Source organism: Trametes versicolor (assembly GCF_000271585.1).
Source record: "Trametes versicolor FP-101664 SS1 unplaced genomic scaffold TRAVEscaffold_8, whole genome shotgun sequence".
In the NCBI taxonomy this organism is placed as follows: domain Eukaryota; kingdom Fungi; phylum Basidiomycota; class Agaricomycetes; order Polyporales; family Polyporaceae; genus Trametes; species Trametes versicolor.
The window spans coordinates 2,143,101-2,169,254 of NW_007360328.1; the positions used below are offsets into that span (position 1 = coordinate 2,143,101).

At 57.9% G+C, this 26,154-nt stretch overlaps 15 protein-coding genes across 15 annotated transcripts; 9 read left to right on the forward strand and 6 right to left on the reverse strand.

Annotated features, from left to right (window-relative positions):
• Positions 1 to 175: 175 nt before the first annotated feature.
• Positions 176 to 1,062, forward strand: TRAVEDRAFT_49709 (uncharacterized protein; the record flags this gene model as incomplete). The annotated part of the gene is made up of 2 exons (XM_008042131.1): positions 176 to 318; positions 375 to 1,062. The coding sequence occupies 2 exons, from the start codon at positions 176 to 178 to the stop codon at positions 1,060 to 1,062; spliced, it is 831 nt and encodes a 276-aa protein (XP_008040322.1).
• Positions 1,063 to 1,326: 264 nt separating this feature from the next.
• Positions 1,327 to 1,986, reverse strand: TRAVEDRAFT_127184 (uncharacterized protein; the record flags this gene model as incomplete). Its single annotated transcript, XM_008042553.1, has 1 exon — positions 1,327 to 1,986. A coding segment is annotated over one exon (660 nt), but the record flags the coding sequence as incomplete, so codon positions are not given.
• A 1,154-nt stretch (positions 1,987 to 3,140) lies between these two features.
• TRAVEDRAFT_49711 (uncharacterized protein) lies at positions 3,141 to 5,483 on the reverse strand (the record flags this gene model as incomplete). The annotated part of the gene is made up of 3 exons (XM_008042132.1): positions 3,141 to 3,884; positions 3,934 to 4,284; positions 5,043 to 5,483. The coding sequence occupies 3 exons, from the start codon at positions 5,481 to 5,483 to the stop codon at positions 3,141 to 3,143; spliced, it is 1,536 nt and encodes a 511-aa protein (XP_008040323.1).
• Positions 5,484 to 5,509: 26 nt separating this feature from the next.
• TRAVEDRAFT_49712 (uncharacterized protein) lies at positions 5,510 to 6,033 on the forward strand (the record flags this gene model as incomplete). Its single annotated transcript, XM_008042133.1, has 3 exons — positions 5,510 to 5,547; positions 5,622 to 5,946; positions 6,013 to 6,033. 3 exons carry the CDS (start codon positions 5,510 to 5,512, stop codon positions 6,031 to 6,033), a joined length of 384 nt encoding a protein of 127 aa, XP_008040324.1.
• A 1,426-nt stretch (positions 6,034 to 7,459) lies between these two features.
• On the forward strand, positions 7,460 to 8,463 carry TRAVEDRAFT_59737 (uncharacterized protein). The gene is made up of 4 exons (XM_008042554.1): positions 7,460 to 7,535; positions 7,600 to 7,639; positions 7,696 to 7,777; positions 7,832 to 8,463. The coding sequence occupies exons 3-4, from the start codon at positions 7,764 to 7,766 to the stop codon at positions 8,082 to 8,084; spliced, it is 267 nt and encodes an 88-aa protein (XP_008040745.1). The 5' UTR covers positions 7,460 to 7,535; positions 7,600 to 7,639; positions 7,696 to 7,763; the 3' UTR covers positions 8,085 to 8,463.
• Positions 8,464 to 8,619: 156 nt separating this feature from the next.
• On the forward strand, positions 8,620 to 9,480 carry TRAVEDRAFT_30230 (uncharacterized protein; the record flags this gene model as incomplete). The annotated part of the gene is given in 7 exon segments (XM_008041914.1): positions 8,620 to 8,750; positions 8,803 to 8,806; positions 8,821 to 8,921; positions 8,990 to 9,132; positions 9,145 to 9,185; positions 9,244 to 9,347; positions 9,408 to 9,480. Coding segments are annotated over 2 exon segments (190 nt in total), but the record flags the coding sequence as incomplete, so codon positions are not given.
• A 211-nt stretch (positions 9,481 to 9,691) lies between these two features.
• Positions 9,692 to 10,633, reverse strand: TRAVEDRAFT_73254 (uncharacterized protein). The gene is made up of 2 exons (XM_008042555.1): positions 9,930 to 10,633; positions 9,692 to 9,871 (listed from the first exon to the last, which is right to left on the reverse strand). The coding sequence occupies exon 1, from the start codon at positions 10,591 to 10,593 to the stop codon at positions 9,931 to 9,933; it is 663 nt and encodes a 220-aa protein (XP_008040746.1). The 5' UTR covers positions 10,594 to 10,633; the 3' UTR covers positions 9,692 to 9,871; position 9,930.
• An 87-nt stretch (positions 10,634 to 10,720) lies between these two features.
• Positions 10,721 to 10,984, reverse strand: TRAVEDRAFT_77609 (uncharacterized protein; the record flags this gene model as incomplete). Its single annotated transcript, XM_008042556.1, has 1 exon — positions 10,721 to 10,984. A coding segment is annotated over one exon (264 nt), but the record flags the coding sequence as incomplete, so codon positions are not given.
• A 743-nt stretch (positions 10,985 to 11,727) lies between these two features.
• TRAVEDRAFT_49715 (uncharacterized protein) lies at positions 11,728 to 12,880 on the forward strand (the record flags this gene model as incomplete). The annotated part of the gene is made up of 2 exons (XM_008042134.1): positions 11,728 to 12,110; positions 12,175 to 12,880. The coding sequence occupies 2 exons, from the start codon at positions 11,728 to 11,730 to the stop codon at positions 12,878 to 12,880; spliced, it is 1,089 nt and encodes a 362-aa protein (XP_008040325.1).
• Positions 12,881 to 13,858: 978 nt separating this feature from the next.
• On the forward strand, positions 13,859 to 14,948 carry TRAVEDRAFT_30233 (uncharacterized protein). The gene is made up of 4 exons (XM_008041915.1): positions 13,859 to 13,954; positions 14,011 to 14,748; positions 14,802 to 14,827; positions 14,893 to 14,948. Exons 1-2 carry the CDS (start codon positions 13,935 to 13,937, stop codon positions 14,714 to 14,716), a joined length of 726 nt encoding a protein of 241 aa, XP_008040106.1. The 5' UTR covers positions 13,859 to 13,934; the 3' UTR covers positions 14,717 to 14,748; positions 14,802 to 14,827; positions 14,893 to 14,948.
• Positions 14,949 to 16,555: 1,607 nt separating this feature from the next.
• On the forward strand, positions 16,556 to 17,584 carry TRAVEDRAFT_85841 (HET-domain-containing protein; the record flags this gene model as incomplete). The annotated part of the gene is made up of 1 exon (XM_008042557.1): positions 16,556 to 17,584. A coding segment is annotated over one exon (1,029 nt), but the record flags the coding sequence as incomplete, so codon positions are not given.
• Positions 17,585 to 18,574: 990 nt separating this feature from the next.
• On the reverse strand, positions 18,575 to 19,690 carry TRAVEDRAFT_128274 (uncharacterized protein; the record flags this gene model as incomplete). The annotated part of the gene is made up of 2 exons (XM_008042558.1): positions 18,575 to 19,319; positions 19,395 to 19,690. The coding sequence occupies 2 exons, from the start codon at positions 19,688 to 19,690 to the stop codon at positions 18,575 to 18,577; spliced, it is 1,041 nt and encodes a 346-aa protein (XP_008040749.1).
• A 1,110-nt stretch (positions 19,691 to 20,800) lies between these two features.
• On the reverse strand, positions 20,801 to 21,925 carry TRAVEDRAFT_49719 (uncharacterized protein; the record flags this gene model as incomplete). Its single annotated transcript, XM_008042135.1, has 2 exons — positions 20,801 to 21,491; positions 21,561 to 21,925. The coding sequence occupies 2 exons, from the start codon at positions 21,923 to 21,925 to the stop codon at positions 20,801 to 20,803; spliced, it is 1,056 nt and encodes a 351-aa protein (XP_008040326.1).
• Positions 21,926 to 22,413: 488 nt separating this feature from the next.
• TRAVEDRAFT_127808 (uncharacterized protein) lies at positions 22,414 to 23,525 on the forward strand (the record flags this gene model as incomplete). Its single annotated transcript, XM_008042559.1, has 2 exons — positions 22,414 to 22,772; positions 22,832 to 23,525. The coding sequence occupies 2 exons, from the start codon at positions 22,414 to 22,416 to the stop codon at positions 23,523 to 23,525; spliced, it is 1,053 nt and encodes a 350-aa protein (XP_008040750.1).
• Positions 23,526 to 24,970: 1,445 nt separating this feature from the next.
• On the forward strand, positions 24,971 to 25,384 carry TRAVEDRAFT_81808 (uncharacterized protein; the record flags this gene model as incomplete). The annotated part of the gene is made up of 2 exons (XM_008042560.1): positions 24,971 to 25,198; positions 25,262 to 25,384. Coding segments are annotated over 2 exons (351 nt in total), but the record flags the coding sequence as incomplete, so codon positions are not given.
• Positions 25,385 to 26,154: the final 770 nt, after the last annotated feature.

Below are 26,154 nucleotides of genomic sequence, written 5' to 3' on the forward strand. Positions count from 1 at the left end.
TACCCGCAAGCGAGCGCGGCTCAACTCGAACGACGACAAGGATGTCGCAGAATTCGGCCGAAAACGGGATGAGGAGTTCTGGTACGACGACGGAAACATCATCTTGGTGGCCCGCGACGTCGAGTTCCGCGTATACAAAGGACTTCTCGCAGATCATTCTCCGGTTTTCAGAGACATGTTCTCTTTTCCCGTACCTCCCCCGGAATCCTCGGCAGCGGCAGACACCACGGGGAGTGCTTGCCCAGTGGTACAGCTGTTTGACTCCCCCGAAGACGTTCGACATATCCTGCGTTTCTACATGCCCAGAGACGACCCAAGGTATCGGCGTAGTCTCTTTGGTCCATCACGGAGCTGACCACGGTTCACTGGCACAGCCCGTTTTCCACCAACGAGATATCCTTCCACATGATCTCGGCGGCCGTCCGTCTCGGGCAGAAATACCAGATGTCGAAGCTGTACCAGCACGCGATCGACTACCTGAAGGATTACTTCACGGAGCACCTAGACGTGTGGGAGGCGCACACGGACGATGGGCGACTGCCTCCCGGCTTCTCGGACGTTCATGCCATCGGCGTCGTGAACCTCGCGCGCCTGACCGGCGAGCACACCCTGCTCCCCACCGCGCTCCTCAGCTGCTGCATGCTGGGTAAAGCGATCGTCCATGGGTTCGCGCGCGAAGACGGCACGCGCGAGCAGCTCGCGCTCGCGGACGTCGGGCTGTGCTTCGCCGCCAAGGGCCGCCTCATCGAGGAGTCCGTGCGCATCGCGCTCGCGGTGTTCCTCCCGACTGTTGCGAAGATGTGCGCGAGCGTGTCCGAGTGCGTGCGCGGGTTCCGCAAGATCCATGTGGAGCTCAAGGACCGGGCGCGTTATATTGCCACTGCGGACCCGTTTGTGCCGTATCATAGCATGTTCGGGGAGGAGCTGCTGTGCAAGCACTGCAGGGCGATGGTGAAGGAGCGCGACCTGTGGGAGCGGTCTTCGACGTGGAGCCGGCTGTCGGAGATACTGGGTATTGAGTCGACGGCCTCTGACGGGGCAGGAACGGGCGACGACGCATGAGTGACGCGGTACGCGCGGACGGAGTATGGAAGGTATTGAGTTGAGAGAGGGCTGCTCAAGCTTCCATTACGGCAATATACAACACATATCCAATACGTCTGGTATGTCTTTGCTTCGGTAGCGATATCTCTAAAACTGACCGTCCTTCGATGACTACCCCTTTTAGTGCTTAGTGTTGTCGTTATCAATTACACTTCGCACATCCTCGGCGGGTGGCCCTCTTGTTTCTTTATTCGGGGGCTCATCTACACACCATCATGGTCCCTAACGCATATTTGCTGCCCACCCATCGACGTCAACCCTCATGATCCCAGGCAGCTCCCTCCACACCTCCAAGCGCTCCTGCCTATCGCGTCTCTCCAGCATTTCATAGCAATCCCTGCAGCACTCAGACAGGAGACCCTTCTCCCCCATCGGATCCAGCCACGAGGGAAACACGTCCGGGGACGCGAACGACTCCGACCGGTCCTCCACGCTCAGCAGCATCGCGCGCAGCGCCCTCTCGCACAGCGGCCGGTCCTCGCATTCGTACGCGACGTCCGGGTTGAAAATGCGCATTGCGAGGATAAGCGAGTGCTCCGCCAGGCGCGCTCGCGCGCGGAAGCAGCGGCCGATATCGCCCAGCGTCAGTGTCTCTTGTGCCCCGTCTTCGCGCGCGAACCCCTCGACGATCCGCTCGTCGAGCGTGCAACACACGAGCAGGGCAGTCGGTAGGAGAGAGGGCTCATCGACGAGACGTGCGAGGTTGACGACGCCAATCGCGTGCATGCACCTGAGCGAGGCGCCGGGCTCGTAAAGCCTGCCGGCGGACCATGCGTCGAAGTCGTCGGAGAACCAGCGTTTCAGGTAGTCCACGGCTCGGGTGACCATTTTCTGCATCTGGTACTTGTGCCCGAGCCGGATGACGGCGGACACCATGTGGAACGAGGGGAAGGGGGCGTTCGGCGTGAACGGGTCGAAGCTGCAGGAGGACGCTTTCGCGTTAGCCCCGTGGATGGAGATCGCGCCGACTATGGAGAGTCTGACTTACGTTGAGTCGCTTTTTGGGATGCATATGCGCAGGACGTGTCTGAGGTCTTCTGGGGAGTCGCTCAGGTGGACGACGGGACACGTATTGGTCTCCGTAGCCGCCCCTTCGAGCATAGACGGTTGAGGGAGGGAGAACATGTCCCGGAAAACGGGAGAATAGTCCGCGAGGATCCCTTTGAAGATGCGAAATTCAACGTTGCGCGCGCTGAGAATGACGCTCCCGTCCTCAAACCAGAACTCTGCGTCCCGGCGAGGTTGCCACGCTGATCCGCCCGCGGCCGGCTCGAACTCAGTGTTTCCATGGGCGTCGGAGTCTCGGCGTGGACGTTTGTAGCCACTCATTGTAACCAAAATCGCCGGGGAAAGGGAGATGTGAGTAGGCAGAGGGGGGGAGGGGGGGCAGGGAGGAGGAGCGGGAGGATGCGTAGGAAGTCAGCAGGCGCGCGCCGAGACGGAGCGAGCAATGTACCGAGCAGCACAGTTCAGGAGTTCTACATCAGGCAAAGCACGAGCCCCATTTGCGAGTCTTTGACCTCGCGTGTCCTAAGGGTCTAAGATTTATATTCTGAGTTTGTTCAGCTTCACACGAAATCTCTACGAGTCCGTGTCAAGGAGTGGACTAGTACTCCAACAGCGTCATGCTGACGATGCAGCAGCGCGTCCACAGGGTGATAAGTTCTCTATACCGCGCATCTTCCGCGCTGCCATGCGGATTCCGAGATCTTGTGTGCTTCGGCGCGCCCGTGGACGGCTGAGTGGCAGGTCGGGCCATATCGCGCTGTCCTTGGCTACGAAACGCCGGCTCGTCCTTGAATCCTTCCGCGTCCCATTTATGAGCCACGTAGCCTAAGATCGGCTTCAGGAGACTTTAGAGGTTCCGAAACAGAACTCCACCGCGGGTCGGAGGGCGAGTGGTGAGGCGGTTGATACTAGTAAAGCCTAGCACAGACCGGGTTGACGATCGAGTAGGCATACCCGTCTCACAGGTCACACCAGGACGCCTTCGTACGCGACGAGCTTCATAGATCACTTCCGGGGAAAGATGACTTCTAGTAGAAATGGTCTTCGGGCCAGTTGTCGACCCGGACCCCCATAATCTCAGGGAGCTGGCTCCACACCCACCGCCGTTCCCTCATGTCACGCTCCCGCAGCATCTTCTGGCAGCGTTCGCAACACAGCAGCACGTACGAAGTTTCGTACGCTTCTATCCAGGAGGTGTGCAGGTCTGGATCCGTGAACGAAGATGGCTCCTCGCCCACTTCCAAAAGCATCCTTTCCAGCGCCCCCCGGCACTTGTCCGGAGCAGCGCACCCCTCAGAGACCGAGGGCGCGAAAATGTTGGTGGCGAGAACGAGGGTCTTGTCCGCGAGGGATCCGCGCGCGTCGAAGCAGCGCCCAAGGTCCTCCATCGTCAGGTGCTCAACCGAGCCGTCCTCGTGCACGAGTCCCTTCAGCAGGTCGGCGGACGTGAGCGCGCAGCAGACGAAGAGCGCGGTGGGGAGCAGGGACGGCTCGTCGATCAGCCGGGCGAGATTGATGACGCCGATGGCTATCGAGCCCCTGTAGGGGTTGGATATGCATCTCAACGGCTGTGCGGCTTGCTGGTAGAAGGTGTCTGGGAAGCCCTGCTTCAAATACTTGACAGCGAGCGCGAGCATGTCGTGCATCTGGTACTTGTGCGCAATCCGGGCCACCGCGAGGGCCCCCGAGATCAGTCTGCAGGAGAGTCCGTCATGCACTCCGAAGGCGCTGTAACTGGAGGCGTATGCGTAATTAGATTTTGGTGCATGCGCCTATGGGATAGTGTACGACTTGCCTCAGGTTTGTTTCGGCCATGCACACGCGGAGAACGTGCCTAAAGTCTTCTGGGGAATCGGAGAGGTGGACCACGGGGCAAGTCTCGACGGCCGCAGCCGTGTCCCGAGACGATTCCGGCGTGGCGGGAGGGGGGAGAGAGAACATATCTTGAAAGAGGGGGGAATGTTTGGCGAGTATCCCTTTGTAGACGCGAAACTCGATGTCGCGTGCAATGAGAACGATATTGCCGTCCTCGAACCAGAATTCGTCGTCCCGCTTGATCGCTATGGGCCCATCCTTGTCTTGGGTAGCATCTGAATCTGCTTTTCGACGTTTGTTGCGCTTTGTGGGCTCTGACATAGAGACACAGCGTTCGTAGTACTTGCACGCGTGGTTCTGACGGTGCCCACTAACAAGTCAGTATATCTGGCTAGTAGCTACTCGGGACCGAAAGTGCCATACTTATCTGCGATACACCAAAATGACCCAGCAAGTTGCGAATTTTGTCAATGGGGATCCGCGCTTATGTATAGAGAGAAGCTTGAGCAAGAGCAGGCAAGAGTGGTAAGTCGGGGGCGAGTGCAACCACCGTGCAAGCGGTGACGAGGTTCAAGTTCCTCGGCGTCAAATACAGTTCGTCAAATAAATGGGCAATGCACGCAAGCGCTCGGGAGCCTGTGCTCCTTGCTCTCGACCATCATCTACGTTGCGCGCACACCTAGGCATGGCTCGCTCCTTATAACATACCATTACTTGTGCCACACCATGTCGATCTCTTGACAGATATGAAGATGCCGTATCCACCTAGAAGACGCCATTCGCTGGCTTCAAAATTCGCATTTTGTGAGTGAGTTTGGTGCGTTATACATAAATACGGTGTGCTCGGTATTGTGTCTGGAAAGCGTGGGTGTGTGGGACTACCATCGAAGATGAGACACGTTTTGTTCTTCCCGGGGGTACGCAAGGGGTCGCGTCGCCTAAGGTCGTGACCGTACAGTGGGTAGCGGGACGTGAACCCGCATTATCCCTGGCAAATCCTTCCACACTTCGAAGCGCTCTTGTCTATCGTGTCTCTCTAGCACTTTGCAGCAATCCCTGCAGCACTTAGACAGGAGGCCCCGCTCCCCGATCGGATCCAGCCACCAAGGAAACACATCCGGGGACGCGAACGACTCCGGCTGGTCCTCCACGCTCAACAGGATTGCGCGCAGCGCCCTCTCGCACCGCGGCCGGTCCTCGCAATCGTACGCGACGTCCGGGTTGAAGATGTGCATCGCGAGGATAAGCGACTGCTCCGCCATGCGCGTCCGGGCAGCGAAGCAGAGGCCAATGTCACCCAGCGCGAGTGTATCCTGCGTCCCGTCCTCGTGCGCGAACCCCTCGAAGATATGCTTGTGTAGCGTGCAGCACAAGGCGGTCGACAGGGAGAGGAGAGAGGGCTCGTTGACGAGGCGCCGCGGCGCGAGCCTGTTGACGAAGCCGATCGCGTGCATGCACCTGAGCGGGGCTCCAGACTCGTAAAGCCTGCCAGCGGACCGTACGTAGAAGGCGTCGGAGAACCAGCTTTTCAGGTGGTCCACGGCTTGTGTGACCATTTCCTGCACCTGGTAAGCCGGTCAGCATGGTAGACGACTGCATCATGACCCATGTCTTCCACGCGTATGCGGCGTACAGACCCGCGTTCAATCGCCCTTTGCCTATAGTCTGAATCACACCTCGTCGTCCGCGCGCAGCCCAGTGCACGGCATCATCCCAGGACGGCTCGATGCCCCCGCATTTGAGAATGCGCGCCCAGCTTCGCGTCTCGTCAACGCATACGTCTCCGTGCACTTATCGCACGCCACATTCGACGATGCAATTAACCTCTATTGTATGCTCTTCGCACAGCTCGTCTTGCAGAAGGACGCCGTGCCGTCGTACGTGGAGGCGCTCGAGAGGTGCACGCGGGACCGTGGCGAGCCCGAGCGCAGGCAGGCGCTGCAGTTCACGCGCGAGGTATGGGAGGAGACGCTGCCCCTGGAGCTGGCGTGGCGGCGGGGACTCGAGCACCCCGAGGGCGTGAGTGCGCGGATGGTCAAGTGCGCGCATACGGCGATGATCCGCATATTCTCACTGTGAGTCCAGAACCTTGCGTCCATCCGATAATCAGTTGCTGACAGGGTCGCCTGCACAGGCCAGGTGCACGAGGGGCTCGAGGTCGTGTGTGCGTTCGTGGCGCGATATCCACCGGGGCGACGTCCAGCAGGCCGGCTCTAAATTCGATTTGGGTTCGACGCGGACCACGCTATCGGCGCCGCGGCCGTTGGTGCGCCTCCTGACCCCCCTTGGAGGTTCCCGACGACACAGCACATTCCCTGCTGTCGTTCCAGGAGGTGGAGCCTCATTCTGCACCATCGCCTCGTAGAGGCGTGCGCAACCTGAAGTAGGTGTGCATGGCGTACGCGGGCGCGCTGAAGCAGAGGAAGGAGGCCGTGTTGCGCGCGCAGCCCGAACCCGCTCCGAAAAGCCGTATTGCGCAGGGTCAGGAGGGGCAGGCGTGACGGAACTGTGGGAGGCGACGGGTGGGTTCGTTATCGTACGGAGTATAATTGCCTCGTTGACCCCTTAACTGTAACAGGATTCCCGCCCCGTTCTGGATGTTTCTAGGCGCCGTTCTCCTTTATGGCGAGGTAGATCCTTGTGCCAAGCGAACACGCCATGCGGCCACGGGGGTAGGACCGCGGAACGGGTGGCTTCGACGCCCGCCGGGGTGACACATGAGTGCCTCGCGTTTCGAGGGCGCGGTCAGGCGTGGAATGGAACTCACTCGAAGGAGCACAAAACTGCCGAGCGTATCATTCTATCAGACCGCTGGGAGGGTAGGACCCCTGATGAGGCATGCGACCAAGAACAAAGGGAGGCGCAACTGGGAGGTGCCATCAAATCTCCATATCAGGCCTAATCTTGAGGGGCACTCCCACACTGCCAAATAGTGCCAAACACGCACGCCACTGGCCAGCCTGACCCCGGCATTCGCTCTACCTCACCTATCCCAACGGGCTTGTGCTGTGCAGACTCGAACCTATGGCCTCGCGATTCGCGCGGTCGCGGCTATGGGCATTTTCTGCGAAGTGCAGATGGTGTTCGCCGAGCGGGACAGTACCTCTTCGAAGGCTGACGCGGCCTCTGGCGCGTGTAAATCCAACAAGGACAGCCCCGGTCCCGCCCCCCTGCGGAATTCCACCTCCCTCCACCGCCCCACTGCTTCTCTGATTATCTTCTGCACAATCGCGGATTGGCACGCCTTCGGGAGCTATCGGGAGGGGTCCCACCTCCCCCTCCGCTGTCTCGGCTCACGAAGCCCGTTTCATCGTGGGTTCTTGGGCGGCCATCGATGCGCCCAAGTCGAAGTCAGCCGGGCACAACAAAAGAGGGGGCCCGCATGACGACACAAAGGGAGTGTCCCGTTTGGGAGGAGGCACCCAGTCAGACAGAAGTACTGCGCACTCCGGCGGATGCCGGTGGCGAGCCGTCGCGAGGTATATAAACCCCCCTCCTCGCCGCCTCCTCTTTCCCTCAGACCGCTCTCCTCCCAACCTCGAGTCCTCACTCGAGCGGCCGCGCTCGCCTCAACGGCAGGCGTGGCAGCGCCAACGGCTGCCTCTAAGGTGAGCTCGTCGTGGGCTCCAACCGCCGACGACAGCATCGCCTAATACTTGCATCTCATCCCAGGCGTCGACTCCGAAACGTTATATGCTCACCGTATGAATTTGTACGTCGCGATCCCTTTTTACTCATCTTGTACGCTGCTCACGACTTCTACCGCAGGTCAGATAAGAACATCGGAGGCATCGCATAAGTCCTCGCCACACCACTATGCCTACGGTGGCGCATCGATGGACCATGCATCGTAAGTCTCCCTACACCGATTCCGCGCTGCTCGAGCTAACGCACCACTGGCTAGGATGCACACGCACCGCGGACCAACCCACCCCCGCCCAACCCCCCCTCTCGCGGGCGGCACCATGGCGGCACGCGCCCGTCGGCCGTGCAACACCGCCAAACGGACTATCTGCGACGTTCGCCCTCGTGCGACGTCGACGTCCGGCGGACTCCGGATGAGGTTTTCGAGCGTGACAGCCATTGCGGTTAGCTCGCGACTCGACCCTCGGCGCGAGACCCCCTCGAGGGGCTTCCGGAGGGCGCGCCCAGCCTAGGGAGTGGCGCGCTCAGAAGCGTACAAAATTATCCGGGGAACGGCAGAATCCTTTGGTGAGCGGGACGCCGCTGCACCATTGGGGGCCCTCCCCGCTGGTGGCGTCCGCGATCGTATCGCGGCGCCATTGGTAGGCTCTGCGCGCGCGTTCGCGCTTCGGCGCGGCGCGCGGGCGAGACGACCACCCCCGCCAGCCGGAACTCCCCTTGCGAGTGAAGGCTGGCAACCCCGGCTTCGGCCACCCCCGGCTTCGGCCACCTTCCCTTCCCGTCCAAAGTACCGTTGACCGCTCCCCCATCACAATTTCATCATTCCCGAGGGCGAGGGTAGGCAAATGTGGCACGCTTGCGTGCAAGTCATCGAACCCGCCCCTCATCTCTCCTACCGACCACGCCGACATCTCCCTCAAGACCGAAGACTGAAGATTATTTTTATTTTTATTTATTACGCAAGACCGCACGGTATCAAGAGGCTGCGACCCTATTATATGGGTCGCAGGGTATTTCCCGGGGATAGCGCAGGCCTCATCGTGGCCCCCGGGTCTAGTACCCGCCGCGGACTCGCTCGCGGCGGGGAAGCCAACTGCGCTCGCCGGGACCCTTGTATCCGCACCTCATCATCACGCGTTGTTGGGTCCCCCCAACCGCACAGAGGCGCGACGAACACGTACGTCCGCTCGGCCCTATCTGACATGCGCGTGGGCGACGACACTGACTTCCTCGCGTCTGTTAGGTAGCGCCGATGACTTGCAGGAGCGGCGCTCGCTCCATGCAACGATGTCTGTTCCTCGCCGCGCCGCCCTTCAAGGCCCGCGCGACGCGTCTCAGCGCTGCGCAGACCGCCAGGCCGACGCGTTTATGGTACGCGCTCCGCTCCACGGCGCTCTCTGATCGGCGCTGACTCTAGCCCACAGCCGCCGTGCCCCGCCACACGATCCCCATACTACAGCGCGTCCAATCGACGCGACAACCCGCGGTCGTCCGACCCAGGCAGGCCGCCGACACTCGTCAGCGGCCCCGCCACGGTCTTCGCGGCGCGCGCGGCACCTCGTAGCCCGGCTCGGTGCTGCGCGCGCCGCACTGCAAGACTGAGCCACCACGACGTACGTGTTTCCTCCTCGCATATGTTCAGCGCGGGGGCTGACGGGGCTCGTTCGACAGTGCGGGCCTTCTTTGCCATATCTCGACTTCGACCGCGGTGCTCGATCGCGCTTGGTCGTCCAGATCCTGCCCAGGTGCGTGGCAGAACATCGCGGTGTCGCTCATACATTTCATAGGGGTGCTTCGTGGACGAGGTCGGCCGCGCGGAGTAGGACTAGGTAGAGGAGCTGTTATGCACCGCGCTCGGTGATACACACTCGCTCGTAGCGTACGCCCGTAGTAAAGTGCAATATATCTTTTCCCTGCTTTCGAACGCGACTGCGAGTAACGAGCGTACGAATTTGCGAACGTACTCAGTCAAGGGATTAGCGCAGTGCCGTGACAGCCGCCGTCTCCGGGCGAAGGCTCGCGCTGATCTGGATGCAAAGCCACTCGTACAAGTATCAGTCTGTCCCAACCAGTCGTCAGGGATCGTACATGAATCGTAAGAGAGCAATGAGCAGGGTGTGTGAGACTCGACGATGTCTTGATATGGATAGGACATGGGCCCGAGGGAGAAGCGAACTTGAAGAAGCGTTTACAACTCGACCTTCTGCGCCTGGTCAGTATGTCCTTCCCACGGCGCACGCCAGGACACCTGCGTGCGCGACGAACTTCATAGCCCACTTCATGGGAAATATGATTCTAACTGTCTGCACATTAGTGGCGTTACCACGACCTTGGATCTTTCCCTAACATAGGCGCACCTTAAGGGTTCTCCTTGACCCAGTTGTCGACCCGGACGCCCATAATCTCAGGAAGCTCGTCCCACACCGCCTGCCGCTCCTTCTCATCGCGCTCCCGCAGCATAACCTGGCAGCGCTGGCAGCACAGTCTCACAAACGAGTTCTCGTACGCGCCCAGCCACGACGAGAACACGTCCGATTCCGCGAACGCCGCAGCGTACTGGCCCACGCCCTCCAGCATCATCCCCAGCGCCTCCCGGCACATCTCCGGGGCGGCGCACTTCTTCGAGACCGAGAGCGCGAAGATCCGGGTCGCGAGGATGAGGATCTTCTCCGCGAGACGCCCGCGCGCGTCGAGGCAGCGTCCAACGTCTTCTAGCTCTAGGTGCTCGATTGAGCCGTCCTCGCGTGCGAGTCCCTTGAGTAAGTGCGTGGATTGGACACAGTAGCAGACGAAGAGGGCAGTTGGGAGCAGGGAGGGCTCGTCGATGAGGCGCGCGAGGTTGACGGCACCGATGGCAAGCACGGCCTCGTTGGGGGTAAGGGCGGAGCGGAATGGACTGGCGGCCCATTTGCGGAACTCAACCGGGAAGGCCCGCTTCAGGTATTTCACGACGAGCGTGAGCATGCTGGGCATCAGGTACTTGTGCGCCATCCGTGCTACTGCGAGGGCCCCGGAGATCATTGCGAAGGAGAGTTCACCATCTGCTGCGAAGGTGCTGTAACTGGAGATGTTCTCGCGATGAGCTTCTGATGCGTGCGTACGCAGGCAAGTGCGCGACCTGCCTCAGATTTGTTTCGGGCATGCACACTCGGAGAACGTGCCTGAAGTCCTCTGGAGAGTCGGAAAGATGGACGACGGGGCAGGACTCGGCTGCTGCTGCCGTGCCTTGCGACGACTCCGGTGGTGGCCCAGGGGGAAGAGAGAACATGTCTCCGAAGAGGGGAGAATGCTTGGCGAGTATGCCTTTGAAGACGCGAAACTCGACGTCGCGCGCGATCAGGATGATGCTTCCGTCTTCGAACCAGAACTCTTCGTCTCGCTTTCTCGGCAGTTCGAGGTTGGCTCCATCCTGGTCTTGGGCGGTGGCGAGATCTGTTCTTTGACGTTTGCGGCCGGAGCTGGCGTGTTCAGGCATCGTGAGGTTGCACAGTGGCCAGATTTCGCTGTTTTCCGAGTGCTCTTTATAGGTATAAGGTATACGTTGCTGCAGTTCGAGTTCGAGCCTGACGGATCCGGCGAAGACAAGCTTTCAGGCAAGATCAAGTAACGCGTGAGCTGAGTTCAGAACTATGAGACGTTAAGAGTTAAACTTCGTCGAGAGGTCGATACAGTACTTACCTAGACAATATTTACGTGCATGTCGCGGTTTCCTACAGGTCGCAAGGATGGGCGTCCCTCAGGTTGGCAGGAGACGTCGCGTAATGTCACAGACACGTGCTGGGAAGTCACGTCGATTTGCGAGCCACACCAGCGTCTGCATTCGACTGGCTTCCTTCTAGCTTTTCTCCGCCACCGAGATAGGCCTCGCACAAATAGCATCGTTGGTATCGGCATCACTCGTGCGTATAATCCTATTCATTCTACATCAGTGCAAGACTCAGCATTGATTCACAAGTGCGACGCAGTGAAAGTCTGAGCACGACATTCAGATTGCAAGAGCGGACTGGCAGAACGGGTGCACCGGATAGTCTAAGACGTGCCTCTGCGAAAGAAGTTCGAGTGAGTAGAGCACCAGCACTAGAGTCGAAATCTCGCTGACGCTTCACATCACTGTTGTTCAGCCCCGCACCCTCTCAGACGTCATACAGCGGTCTCATGTCTGGACCCGTTACCCGCAAGCGAGCGCGGCGCAGCTCAAACGATGACGACTCTGTCGCTCTAAACAGCACTGCCCAATCCTCGACGCAGCTATCCGCACCGGCTTGCGCAAGCTCGAGAACTCGAGACGAAGAGTTCTGGTACGGCGACGGGAGTATCACCCTGTTCGCTGGCGACATCGAGTTTCGCGTATACCAAGGCCTTCTCGCGGAGAACTCCCCCGTATTCAGAGACATGTTCTCGCTGCCACAGCCTCCTGTCTCTTCCATTTCCACCATCCTCCTCGCCGGCGCCAGCTGCCAGGCTACGGTACACCTTTCAGACTCTCCCGAAGACGTTAGGCATATGTTGCGGGTGTTTATGCCGAAGAACAACAGAAGGTATCAATATTGATTCTTATGAGGTACCAAAGGTATCGGAGAACTGATAGACCTGACCTCGCAGCCTATTCACGGCGCCGGAGGACCCCTCATACCATACCATCTCTGCAGCGGTGCGACTGGGACACAAGTACCAGATGCCTATGCTCCTTCAACAGGCACTCGATTACCTGAAGAATCACTACACAAACGATTTAGACCCATGGGACAATTACTCCGGCTACTGTCCGCCCGGCTTCGACGATGTCCACTCCATAGGTGTGGTCAACCTTGCCCGCCTGACAGGCGAGACGAGCCTCCTGCCCACCGCGCTGCTCGCCTGCTGCCAGCTCGAACAGCAACTTTTCGACGGCTTCGAGCGCGAGGACGGCACGCGCGAGCAACTCGCTCTGGGCGACATCAGCCTCTGCTTCACCGCGCGCGCACGGCTCATCCACGAGTCGACCCGGCTCGCCCTCTGCGTCTTGCGGCCGAAGGTCTCGGATGAGTGTAAGACGGCGGCGGGGTGCAAGCGCGGCTTCTTGCGGCTCATGGAGCGGGTCGAGGCGGACGTCAGCACGATAGTGGGGATGGATCCGTTCCAGTTCATGATAGCGTTCGAGGAGGATGTCTGCCAGGAGGTCGACTTGTGCAAACCCTGTCGGGCGATGGTCGATGCCCGCAATGATCGCGAAAGACGCGCACTTTGGGATAGGCTTCCGGAGATACTCGGCATCGCCGAACCAGATCCTGGAGGAGCGGAGGGCGGTGAAGCAGTCGGCGCGACCTGATTGAGAGGCGCTAGATCGCACGAGTGGGCTCCCCAGGTACGGCAAATGCGATTTAATGCGACAAAGATGGCTCACTCTTTCTGTAAGGTGTGTCCCTTCGCAGGATAAGCAGCATCCCAAACCAACTCTCTCTACCTCATCACTGTGATGCTCCGTAATATGCGCTGTTGTGTACGGAGAATGCGAGGCAGGAAGGCGGCGTCGACATCGCGATGAGCTGAGCGACCGTCGCTATATTTGGGTGGTATGATAAGTGCACATGGATATATTATGATGCGGGTGCGCATCCTGGCCGCGCGTCGCCTGTCTTCCTTGCTTTCCTTCGCGTTTGTTCTATGTGCGAAACGTTCGAGATTTAGTGGCGAATTGCTGTCATTGTCATCCCCAAACGCGATGGCGCCGCGCAACGTCACAGACACGTGCTGAGAAGTCACATCGATTTGCGAGCCACGCCAGCGTCGTCTCTTTCTCCCTCGAAGCTCGTGCAGCCTAGCTTTTCTCCGCCATAGGCTAAGACAATCCACTCACAAAGAGCATCGTTGGCAGTGGCATCATCGGTGGGTATACGTTGATTTATCTTACATCAGTGCAACACTTGGTATAGACTAACAAGTATACAAACTGTGATAGCGGACTGATCATTGTCCTTCAGCCCCGCGGACCGTACTCTTCACGCGTCATACAGTGCTTACATATGTCGGGACCCGTCACCCGCAAGCGAGCGCGACTCAGCTCAGACGATGGCGATGCTGTCGCTCGAGACAACAGTGCACAAGCCTCGGGGGAGCTGTCAGCGCCGTCTTCCGCAAGCTCGAGAACTCGAGACGAAGATTTCTGGTACAGCGACGGGAACATCATCATCGTCGCCCGCAACGTCGAATTTCGCGTATACAAAGGCCTTCTAGCCGACCACTCCGCCGTGTTCAGAGACATGCTCGCCTTCCCACAACCTCCTGCCCCCACGTCATCTGGTGCAGGCTCCGCGGAGGACTCTTGCCCAGTGGTACACGTGTCCGACTCTCCCGAAGACTTCAGACATATCCTTCGCTTCTACATGCCTAGGGATAACTCGAAGTACGGTTGTAATTCCTCGTAACTTCCCCCAATGCCAAGCTGACGACCATTTGCAGCCCGTTTGACTCCGGAGAACCATCCTTTCACATGATCTCAGCCGCGGTTCGGCTCGGCCAAAAGTACCAAATGTCGAATCTGTTCGAACATGCGATCGGACACTTGGGGAAGTACTACACGACGCAGTTCGACGTTTGGGAGGCGCAGACGCGTACGGCACCCCTTGGCTTTCATGACAACGCACACTCGATCGGTGTGGTGAATCTCGCCCGCCTAACAGGCGAGGCCAGCCTGCTCCCTGTAGCCCTCCTCTGCTGCTGCATGCTTCGCGCAGCGATTATCACGGGCTTCAAGCGTGAAGACGGGACACGCGAGCAGCTAGCGCTCGACGATATCGGCCGGTGCTTCGTCGCCAAGGGCCGGCTCATCGCGGAGTCCGTCCGCATCGCCCTCTGCGTCTTCGAGCCGATCGTCGCGAAAAAGTGCACGGCCGCTGCCGGGTGCAAGTCTGCGCTCGCCACGATGCTCAGGATGCTCAAAGACCGCGTGTCCGACATCACCATGGTGGACCCGTTCCTGTCGAGTCACGACATGTTCACTGGGCCGGACGTCCACGTTTGCCGGCACTGCAAGACGATGTTGGAGGCGCGCGACCTGCATGAGAGGCGTGCGGTGTGGGCGCGGTTGCCGGAGATATTGGGAATCGATCCGATTGCGGCTTGGCCTTCAGAAAATGCGGACGGGGATGACGGTGGTGATGCGTAGGCGAAGCTGGCTATGTATGCCGAGCTTGCAAGGTACGTCGGGATCAGCCGACTCAAATGGCGATCTGCTTACCCCTCCACGACAGTTTACTGTATACTTTGTTTACACCTGGTATGTCTAGTCTTCGCCTTCGGTACGTATGGTACTGAACGTCCGCCCGTGGCTACCTCTTCCAGACCTTGGTCTTCTCGCGATTTATTATATATTACTAATCTTCGCCGCACGTCTATGGATATATTATGCATCTGCTTCAACTCACGCATGCAAGGGAGCAGTTCTTCACACCACACGACCCCTGCAATCGTGCGTATAGGCCACAAAACGACCTTGTCAACGATGCAGTGGAGTACCCGAAACGGTGATACCCACTGGATACCCGCAACGAGTAGGCTGTAGGGCGACTGTACGTCCTTCAGATGGTGCATGCAATCGGCGCTGTGAAACTTTCAAGGGCCTACCTTGGAATCGAGACCCACCGGAAGACCTTCGCCACATCCTACGTGCCTGTATGCCCAAAGGCGGCTCAAGGTGTGTCGCTTGCCTCGCCTCTCAGAGGGGTATATCTAATCACTAATATCGTCCATAGCACGTTCTTCCCCAGTGCTCCAACCCACTCGTTCGGTGCAATCTCAGCAGGTCCATTATGCCTGTGCCTAACTTCGCGCCACCGCGGCGCCCAAACGTCGGAGAGTCGCGATAAGTGACCCAGCGGTAAGCCTTATGATATATCCGTCCCTCTCTAAACTCCTGCACTCGTGCCAAGCCCATAGGCGTTCAAGTGACAGTATCGAGCCCGAGCCACTTGCTACCTCCCATAGGTTCAGACGCTACCGTCCTGCGTTCCCGCCCCGTTCCCGCCTTCGAGTGATGCCTCTCGTGTGAGATCATGGGAGCGGATGAAGCTTCGGTGGTAAACCCGGCTGATGGGTGCCAGTGGCTTAAGGGTAGCTTTGCAGAGCGTGGTCGAAGGTGCGTTAGGCTCTACATGAGGACTCGGAAATGCAACATACTCAGTGGACTAGTACGTCGGAGTACCGCGCCGCGAGTTACCCAAAAACACCCATCGCCCAGCGCGCGTGGAGGACACGTGGCTCTTGTGATCAGCGCACGGGCGGCGCACGGCCCTTCGGACTCTTCATTCCCTCCCTCTCGCACTGCTACGTCGTGATATCCTCTTGCGGGCCTCCCTCTTTGCTCAAACTTTCATCCGAGCCTCTGCTCTGTATGTCCAGCTGGCACCTATGCACTTTCTGCTCGGACGGGCTTTTCGCATCGAACTCTTTCATGAGAGCTTGGGGCTCACAACAGGATTCGGGTTCAGGTCTTTCCTACGCTGTTACTTGGGATCGGCTTCAAGCCTCATCGAACGCTGGCTGCCAATGGTGCGCTCTTGTGTTCTCCACGAGGACGGCCGACATGCCACACCAGGGCGTACGTGTCACCGTGCGATTCCGGATCGACTCGGGCAGTAATGGGACGACCCCGCATGGAGCCCAGACCTTGCAACTTAAAATCAACGGTTTGCCCCACTCTGTATACTTTGTGTACACGGCGCGCGGTAGGTTTGCTGCAGAACTCTAACGCAAGAGCTGCTACAAATCCTTGACTGCACCTCCATCTACAGACGATCCCGCAGCACTATTCATCGTCGCTAAGGACAGAGTTCTCAAGCTCAAATGTCCGACAACATATTCTCTGGCCCAGCGGTCTTTCTCAGACTGCATCAATAACCACCTACGCTGTCCTGCTTACGAAAATGCAACCCTGCCAACACGCGTTATCGATTGCCTCGATCCGAGCAATCCGAGACTCTACATCTCGCATGGCGAGACGGGACGTTACGTTGCTCTCAGCTACGTATGGGGAGAAAGCCAACCGAATCGCACCACTACAACAAACGTGGACGCCTACACTCTCCGCATTGACCCTGAACTCTTGCCTCAAACGATCAAAGATGGTATCAAAGCCACGCACACCTACGGCGTCCGATACCTCTGGGTCGATGCACTATGCATCTTGCAGGACTCCGACTACGACAAGGCCCGCGAGATCGCAAGGATCCGGACGATCTTCAGGCACTCCTACTTCACGATCATCGCCGCCAGCGCACGCAAGGTGAGCGACGGCTTCCTGCACGACCGATCACCATCGTCCCCCCACGACATCACCCTACCCTTCCCGTATCCCGACAGCGATGAGGTCGGCACGATGGTGTTATCCCCAGTCTGGCAACAGTATGACGCCTCCGCAGAGCCGGTGAACCAGCGCGCGTGGTGCCTCGAGGAGCGCCTTCTTCCCGCGCGCGCCTTCGTATACGCGTCACACACACTGCAGTTCCAGTGCCAGACGTCCATTGTGAACGTCGGCGACGCCATATGCGGGCCCATGATAGGACAGCGCCTTCCCGACATCCTCTTCGCCGCCGACGCAAGCGAGGAGCCCCTCCCCCTCACGGCAGCAGACCACAGGGCACTGCGCTGGGCATGGAGCGAGGCCGTCGGGGACTACACGCGGCGCACCGTCACGAAGCCTGGCGACAAGCTCGACGCGTTCGCCGCGATCGCGGAGCTCTTTCAGCGTGCTTGGCGGGCGGAGTACCTCGCGGGCCTCTGGCGGCCCACGCTCCTCCAAGACTTGCTCTGGGCGAAGAACTACGAGGGGCGCGCGCCGCGGCCCACACGGTATAGGGCGCCGTCGTGGTCGTGGGCGGCAGTCGACGGGCACGTCGTGGCGAGCTTGCTAGACGACCGGCTGAGCGCGGAGGTGGGCGGGGCCGTGCAGAGCTGCGAGGTTATAGGGTGTGACGCTGTCCCCGCGACATCGCTGGTTCCGCTTGGAAAGGTGCTGTCGGGGACGCTGAGGCTTCGCGCTGCGATGGTGAAGGCGACGTGGGACCCCGACGCGCAAATGCCTGGTTTGTACGCCACTGTGGACACTCGCGAGGAGGCTACTGTCTCATCTCCTCGTGCGGCGTCGCCCGCGCGCGAGACAACGCAGATCGGCTGTGCGTATCCCGACAGTACCGAGGACCGGCGTGAGATCTGGGCCGTACCCGTACTGTGGAACGAGGTGGAGAAGTACGCGGCGGGGCTGATCATAGCGTCTGCAGCTGTGGAAGGTAGCTATCGGCGGGTCGGATATTTCCACTCCCCAGAACCTGACGAAACCTGTGATGGCTTGAGTTGGGTGCTCGGGCAGGAGAGGCGGGAAATTACTATTATATGAACGTGACTCACCGGATCGCTGATAGCAGGGGGCCAGCCCGAAGATCGCCAGTGCTCACTCGAAGGTGAGCAACTGACGAAGCGGTTTCAGCATGCGCGGTACTGGGCGTACCTAGCAGGTCTCTGGTGCGCCTTGCTTGTTGGATTACTGTCAGATTACTCGCCGCAACCCCCAGACTTTGAGCGGCGCCGCCATAAATTTGTGTGAACATACAACATCGACGGTCTTGGTGGCGTCAGAAAGATATAATGCACAGAAGACATAACAGGCTCGCGACTGTACGAAGAGTAAGAGATCTTCGTCGTGACGTTGAGATGCAATTGGACCCACCACATGAACAACCTTGACTGATCAGGCGTCGTTCAACTAGGCCGCGATGGCCGCTACACCGTCCACTACCCCCGCTCCTCCAGCATCTGGCTTGGCTATACCCAGTATGTCGAAAAGCTTGTTTCAAATCGCACGCCATTCCTGGTGATTGCGGTGACGTATCATTGTCAAACAGTGCTTGTACAAATCGCTCGCTTGGTAGACAATGCTGTTGAACCGCCCACGACATACTAGCAGCAATGTCATCACGCGTCCTATCAAGGGCTGTTCATTCGGACGCTGCCACGTTCGAGTTCGAGGGAGCTAGATCAACATCGGAGAGTCAGCCTTGTTCAAGTTGGAGTGGTAGTTGCACGTACCTTGAGAGATCGGAGTTTTCGGGGGTAACGAGAGGTCGAAGATGTTCGGCAGCTTGTCCCAGACCGCTTTCCTCTCCCGTGCATCGCGCTGTTCAGCCATAGTCCGGCAGGGCTCGCACAGGCTCGAAGCCTTTTTACGGAGTAAGGTATTGACGGCGCGCACACGGATAGATGGATCCAGGAATGCGACGCTGGTGAGATTTTGATCTTCGAGTGATCGGAGCGCCTGCTGGAATATTCGAACACAGTTCTGTGGCGTCTCGCATGCTTTTAAGACCTCCGGACGGCAGACACGGAGCGTTACTCTGGTGGACTCCTCAATAAGGCGGCTCCTCGCAGAATAGCAGAGTGCGATGTCGTCCAGCGTGAGTTGTTCGCGCGAGCCGTCTTCGCGCTGGAATCCGTGAACCAGCCTTTTTGCGTCGGTCATGATGGTGCAGACCAACAGCGCCATCAGGAGAAGGTCAGCCTCGTTCGTGAGACGGGCGAGATTGACGACGCCAATGGCATGCATCTTTTCGAATCCTGAGCCGGGAGGGCCGTATTCGGTCAATGCTGACCATTCATCGTAGTCGGTTGGGTAATACGTCTTCAGATACTTGAGCGCATCATCGAGTAAACCCGACATCTGGTATTTGTGCCCAAGCCGGACCGCGGCTGCGATTGCATCGTACGAGTATGTGGGAACGCTAGTATGAAATGCTGGACTGTTGATGATGGTCAGTTATCCCACTTTATGTGAGGCGAGATCGACAAGATAGTACCTCGGGCTCCCGAGTTTGGGCATATATACACGTAGGATATGGCGAAGGTCTTCGGGGGAGTCGGACAGTTGGACGACGGGACAGGCATCCTCTGAGAGGACTGTATTGGGGCAGGGTGGCTGAGGGAGAGAGAACATGTCTCTGAACACGGGAGAGTGCTCGGCGAGAAGCCCCTTGTATACGCGGAACTCGACGTCATGTGCGAGGAGGATGATGTTTCCGTCGCTATACCAGAATTCTTCGTCGCGCGTCCTTGCACACTCTGCTACGTTTTTTCCCTCCACAGAGCCCGACATCTCGTACCGACTCAGATTCGCTGTGATTGGTGGTTTGGGCTATACAATATGACTTGAATGAGATACTGCAACGTCGGGAACATGTTTGTGCGTGCAATGAGCTCACCTAGGGTTTGTAGGGAGAGATGGACTGTTTACGCCGTCGTTGTTTTGAAGTGTCGGGGGCAATGGATGATGGTGGAAGGTAAGGAGGCCGATGTCTGCAGGCGCGAGGCAAACATGACTTCGCGGAGGTCGCATCCCGTGATCTACCGCAGCTACACGAGGCTGCCGGACGGAGCCCGCGTTCGTATGTTTCGTGGTCATTGTGGGCTCTGAACGCTTCTGGCGCGTGCGGTATGCAAAGTACCTGGTACGCCTCTCTCATGAGCGATATGTTCCGGGGGAACTGTGACGAGACTCTCGCCCCGCATCCCGTGAGGTACAAGACGCCACTGTGATCGCAGGCTGCGATCGACGGCAAAGTCGCTGCCAGTGCACCTACTAAGCGGCCGCTAGACGCAGAGCTGAAAAGTCGTCAAGCCTCAGATGCGACCATGCATGCAACGCCATAGTTTCGCGCTGGAAGATGCTGTCGGGCGCGCCGAGGCTCCGCACCGCAATTGTGAAAGCGACGTGGAGCGCCGGCGCGCCGACGTCGGTGCCCTGCACCGCTGCGGACCCGCGCGAGGGTGACACCGATTGCCCATCTCATCACGCCCTACCACTCGCGCCTGAGCCAGTGCAGATCAGCCGTGGATATCCTGCAGTACAGGAGGCGTGCAAGGCTTAGAGCACTCTTTTTGTGGCATGAAGCTGAGAAGTACACGAGAGTATTGCTTATAAGGCTGGTAGCTATGGACCGTAGTCGTCGGCGAGGCAGACTCTCGAGATCCTACCAAGATTCGTGGGATTAGAGTGCTATGTTCGGAAAGGAGAGGCTGAGAATGGTTGTACATGACGCACCGGAATGTAAGTATTGACTCGCTCCGTCAAGGTGGAGGAGAGAGGGAGTGGTATCAAGAAAAACGTCCTGAGGACGCTACAAGAAGTTTCTGCGATATTCCGACCTAAACAATAACTATAAAATGCAACATGCGCTCGCAAAGAGGTTCCCACTTACCTTCACTACTACGGTGCGGGAACATCAGCGTTGGCTGAGGCATTCGGCAACTCGACGCCAAAGATTGCGGGGAGCTGTTCCCAGACGGCTTTTCTCTCGCGCGTGTCCCGTTCCTTCACCATCGCGTAGCAGTGCACGCATAGGTCTTTCACCTGGATTTTGGTATAGTATGTGCCAGATGGATCCGGAGCGGTGATGGAATCTACGTGCTCGTCGAGTTTCGTGCAGATCCGCCTGAAGTTCTCCAAGCACGCCGCCTTGTTCTTGCATTTGTCCGAGGCGATCGGCTGAAAGACGCGGAATGCGACCTTTACAGACTCCTTCACGAGCCGTACCCTTCCGGCGATGCACAAGCCGATGTCGGCCATGCTGAGGTGCTCCCGGGTACCGTCTGTCCGTTCGAAGCCGTGGACGATGTCTTCGGCGAGGAAGGAGCAGGCCAGGAACGCTGTGGGGAGCAGGCTGGTCTCCCCTGTTAGGCGAGCAAGGTTGACGACGCCAATCGCATGTTCTCTGGTAAACCCGCGAGGTACATAGTACGGGTGGCCCCGCCATGTCTCGAAGTCGTTTGTGAAGTGTTGCTTCAGGTATTCGAGCGCGTGGTCGAGTAGGTTCGACATCTGGTACTTGTGACCCAGCCGAATCGCCGCGGAGATCATGTCGTACGAGTACGGTTGAGTAACACTGGCAAAGAACGGGCTGAGAATGGTTTGTCAGATTTTCAATCATGCCATATAGCCGGTGGCTGTCATGACGAGTAGCGCTCACCTTGAGCCGCCTTTCGGCATGTAGGCGTGCAGGACATGTCGCAGGTCTTCAGGGGAGTCGGACATGTGGACGATGGGACAAGCATCCTCTGAGAGTGTTACTACGGGCTCCGAGGCCGGAGGAGGCTGCGGCAAAGAGAACATGTCCCTGAACACAGGAGAGTGCTCGGCGAGAAGCCCCTTGTATACGCGGAACTCAACGTCCTGTGCGACGAGGATGACGCTTCCGTCGCTGTACCAAAACTCTTCGTCACGCTTCCTGGAAATGGACTCGTCGCCGGAGCCTTTTGTCGCATCGTCTTGAGTGTTGGATGCTGAGGCGGATGAAGACGTTCGTGCTCGCTTTCGTGTAACCCGCGCGGACATCGTCTCTGCTTTAGTAGATGATTGGAGTTAGCTGCAGAAAGGGGGAGACAAGTACTGTGTTAATACATTGATTCCAGACTTACCAGATGTATGATGATCCAGGAATACAGAGCCCAAACGCGAAATCGGAATATCGGCGACGAGTGTAGCAAGACTCGGATCTGGGCATAGTATCAGTCTAAGCCGCAAACTCGATCCAGACGCGCACAACTTGTGACAGTGCAACACGTGCCAGTGACCCGACCCGATCAGACTGCTGTTTGTTCGGCGCTTGCGCCGTTGCGACTCTATCTAAGCCGCCGTCGTATCCTCGTTCCTTGATAGAAGAAGTGGCTAGTCTATAACAAGAATTCATACAAGCTCAACAAATTGTGGGTATGAAGCGATTCGTGCCACCAAACGCTGCTACTGACCTCGCTTCGGAATTACCAGTTGGTCCTTCAAACTAGTCGAGTTGTGACGCGCTGCTCGCCAAGCACTCCATAGCGATGCCTGATTCTGCAACTGGCCAGAAGCGAAGAAGGGCGGAATCCGATGCCCAAATCAGCGCAGACCCCAGCCCCTCTACCGCAAGAACACGAGACGCTGAGTTTTGGTTCGAGGACGGAAACGTCATCCTCGTTGCACACAGCTGCGAGTTTCGCGTATTCAAAGGAGTTCTAGCCCACCACTCTCCCATTTTCAGGGACATGTTCTCCCTTCCTCAATCTGTCCTTCCCGCGCAATCAACAAGCTCGCGTGTAGTGACCGAGGCCGTCGATTCGTGTCCAGTCGTCCACTTGAGCGACTCGCCCGAGGACCTGAGGCATGTACTGCGTCTATGCTTGCCCAGGAGCGACTCGAGGTGGTTTCTTATCCATTCAGAGGATTCAAGGCCAACGCTCACTCAGAACATCTCGCATGCAGGTTCATCTCGTTCGCTGCAGACAATCTCCCCTTCGACATGGTCTCTGCCATCATCCGCCTCGGCCACAAGTACCAGATCCAGCCCATGGTCACACAAGGCGTGCAGTACCTGAAGCGCTGGTTTACCGACGACCTCGACACCTGGGCCGCCGGGAAACTCTACAAGCATAACTGCCCTATCAAGAGGGAGCAGGCGATTGGCGTCGTCAATATCGCACGCCTCGTCGACGAGCCCTCGCTTCTCCCCACCGCCCTCCTCATGTGCTGCTCGCTCAACGAACGTATCGTACTGGGGTACACGCGCGAGGACGGCACGCAGGAGACACTCACACTCGACGACATCGGGCGCTGCTGCGTCGCGCGTGCACGCATAGTGGAGCGCATGGTCGTCCTGGCCATGCAGATTTTCAAGCCCAGCGTGGAAGACTCGGCCGCGTGTACCACGCCGCAGAAATGCAAGCGGGTGCTGCAGGAGATGCTGTTGGACGTGGGCGAGAACGTGGAGTATTTCGCGGGCCCCGATATCTTCGGGTCGTGGCTGGAGTTGTGTGAGGATCTAGAGCCAGTGAAGTGTTGCGCGAGCTGCCGCGATATGCTGAAGACGCGGGATAGGGAGGAGCGGCTTGAGGTGTGGTGGAAGCTGCCAAAATACATGGGGGTCCGTGTGGCCGGATGGGCCGGAACGCTTTGTTGAGATGTATGCATAGCATCAGCTAATGGACCTTCCGCGTTTCCTTGGTACATCCGCTCGCATAGTATGGCTATATAACGGTGACAAATTTTGAAACCTAGATGCAGATCTGTCCAATTCACCTTTGCCAAAGAAATGAGCTTCGCAGCGGCGTGGTGCGTCAGACTACGACTCCTCAACAAAAAAAGCAGTTGTTTCCTCCGATGACGATCAAAGTCCGTCACGATTCGCCCTTCCTGAGCATCTCCCGACAGTTTGCACAGCTCGCCGACAGTCCCATTTTAAGTACGGGCTGACAAAACAAGTGGAATACATCTGGGTGAGTATTATGCTCTCATTGTCCCGCGAGCAGCACATGAGGGCGGTGCGGAGTAACGACGGTTCGACGAGCAGGTGCGGCCATGGGCCTTACCATCGCTGTACAATATCGCTATGTCTAGGGGCCTGGAGTAGCCCAAACAGGCGCTTTCAATGTTCGGAATGCGTTTCAATGATCATGAGAGAGCGCGACGAAGAAGACGCGCGGATTGAGAGCTCGAGTTGAACATTAAGATCTAAGACTCGAAGCTGAGCGCTGAGGACAAGTTTGCCTTCAGACTCAGAGCTGAAAACGGCAATGGCATGGACGCGACGCCACTGTGAAGTATGGCACGTGCTAGTGACCTACCGCGATCTCCTGGGCAACTTGTGGTGTGGGCGGTACCCGCCGGTCCGATTCCACAGGATGTGTGCGCGTTGCGGTGGATGCGCAAGAGGCTAACTATGTCAAATTGATTTTTGAGAACGACACCGTGTCGTGTTGATAGCTTTATGGACCCAGGATGCACGTCGTGCTGGTAGTAGCCTTTAGAAGCTTAAGACTATCCTAAGGGATAAACATTTAAACCTCGCCATGCGGACAAAAATACCTGATATCTGGTGTCTCGCATGTGTATGTCGACTCCTACTCACCATGGGCTCTCGCCATAGGCAAAGAGATCTCAGGAGGAACAGAGTCTGAGCAGAAGCATAGGCAGATCGAAGATGACGGGCGTCTGAATTGCATGGACCAATGAGAAGAGGAGAATTGCGGCGACGAATGAGAGGAGAGAGCGGTGAGACGGACTGCTTAGTAAGCGTACGCGAAGTCGCTAGTATAGAGCCCGATTCCTAAAGTGGAATCGGAATCGCAGCCACAGCTTTTTCTTCCACTCACGCGTCGCTGTGATACTACTCACACTATCCTCTTTGATCATCGCCTCAAATTCATGTGAGTGAGTGTTTACCTTGATACTACCCGGACTCATGAACATCCCATGCATGCATGAACAGCTACACTAGTCAGGATGTCTGCGCGGGTAACACGAAAGCGGGCCCGGACGTCTTCAATAATCGCCTCAGATACTCAGGACGGCGCGACCGAAGGCACTCTGGGAGACGCACAATCCGTATCCGCTTCCGTTGCAAGAACCCGCGACGAAGAGTTCTGGTCTAGCGACGGAGACATCATCCTCGTCGCACGCGACGTGGAGTTCCGCGTATACAAGGGCCTTCTCGCGGACCACTCCCCCGTGTTCAGAGACATGTTCTCTCTTCCTCAATCTCCCGCGCCGTCTTCAACAACTGTACCTGCGGAGGGTCCGCGTCCCGTGGTTCATCTGTCGGATTCCTCCGAAGACCTGCGCCATATGTTGCGTGTTTACATGCCGAGAGGTGGCCCAAAGTACTTCAATCACGCTTCGTACTGCGTCGTATTTGAGTCGCTGACAATTTGCTACAGCGCGTTTTTTCACAAGGACCCTGACTACTCATACCATACAATCTCGGCCGCAGTCCGTCTTGGTCACAAGTATCAGATGCTGGATCTGCTCGACAACGCCCTCAGATATCTCAGGGCGTACTACCCCACGGACTATCAGTAGTGGGCAGCTGCTCTGTCTTACAAAGTCCCACCTACCTGGCAAATGACTTGTGTAAAAGCAGGGCACGTCGAATGACACAAGTTCCGTGTATCACCCGCTCCGAATAGCCACACAGCTTTGTGTGTCGTTGTTTGCCCTTGAGCGTCACGGTGTGACTTTGTCTTTCAATGTGGGGACCCACTGAATCACGAAGCGACCACCTCCATAATACAAGCCTGCCACCTCGAACACTCTGTTTTTGCACGTCGGGCCTTTGTAAATGTCTAGTTAACACAAACCGCGCACCTCTGTATTACAACACGCCCACCTCCTGCTTCCGTCTTTGGACCTTGCGACCTTATGAAAGCCCGCCTGCCTCTAGTATTACAAACTGCCCACCTCTTCTCGCGTGCTTTCTTCCGACGTGGCCGACTTGTAAATAGGCATGATTTACAACTCGCCCACCTCGTGCGCCATTCTTTCGAGCTCGCCGCCTTATAAATATCCAACCCAGCCAACCAGGTATTACAACCTCCCGCCTCGCGCGCGCCCCTCCCTCGACGTCGGGGCTCTGTATTTGACGTGTTTCACAGTGCGCCCACCTTTGTTATACAACCCGCCCACCTCCTGCGCCCTTCTTTGCGACGTCGCGGCCTTGTGAATGCCGCGGAAACGCGCGCCGCCCGCCTAGGTATTACAAACCTCCCGCCTCGCGCGCGCCCGTCCCTCGACGTCGCGACTTCGTATATAGC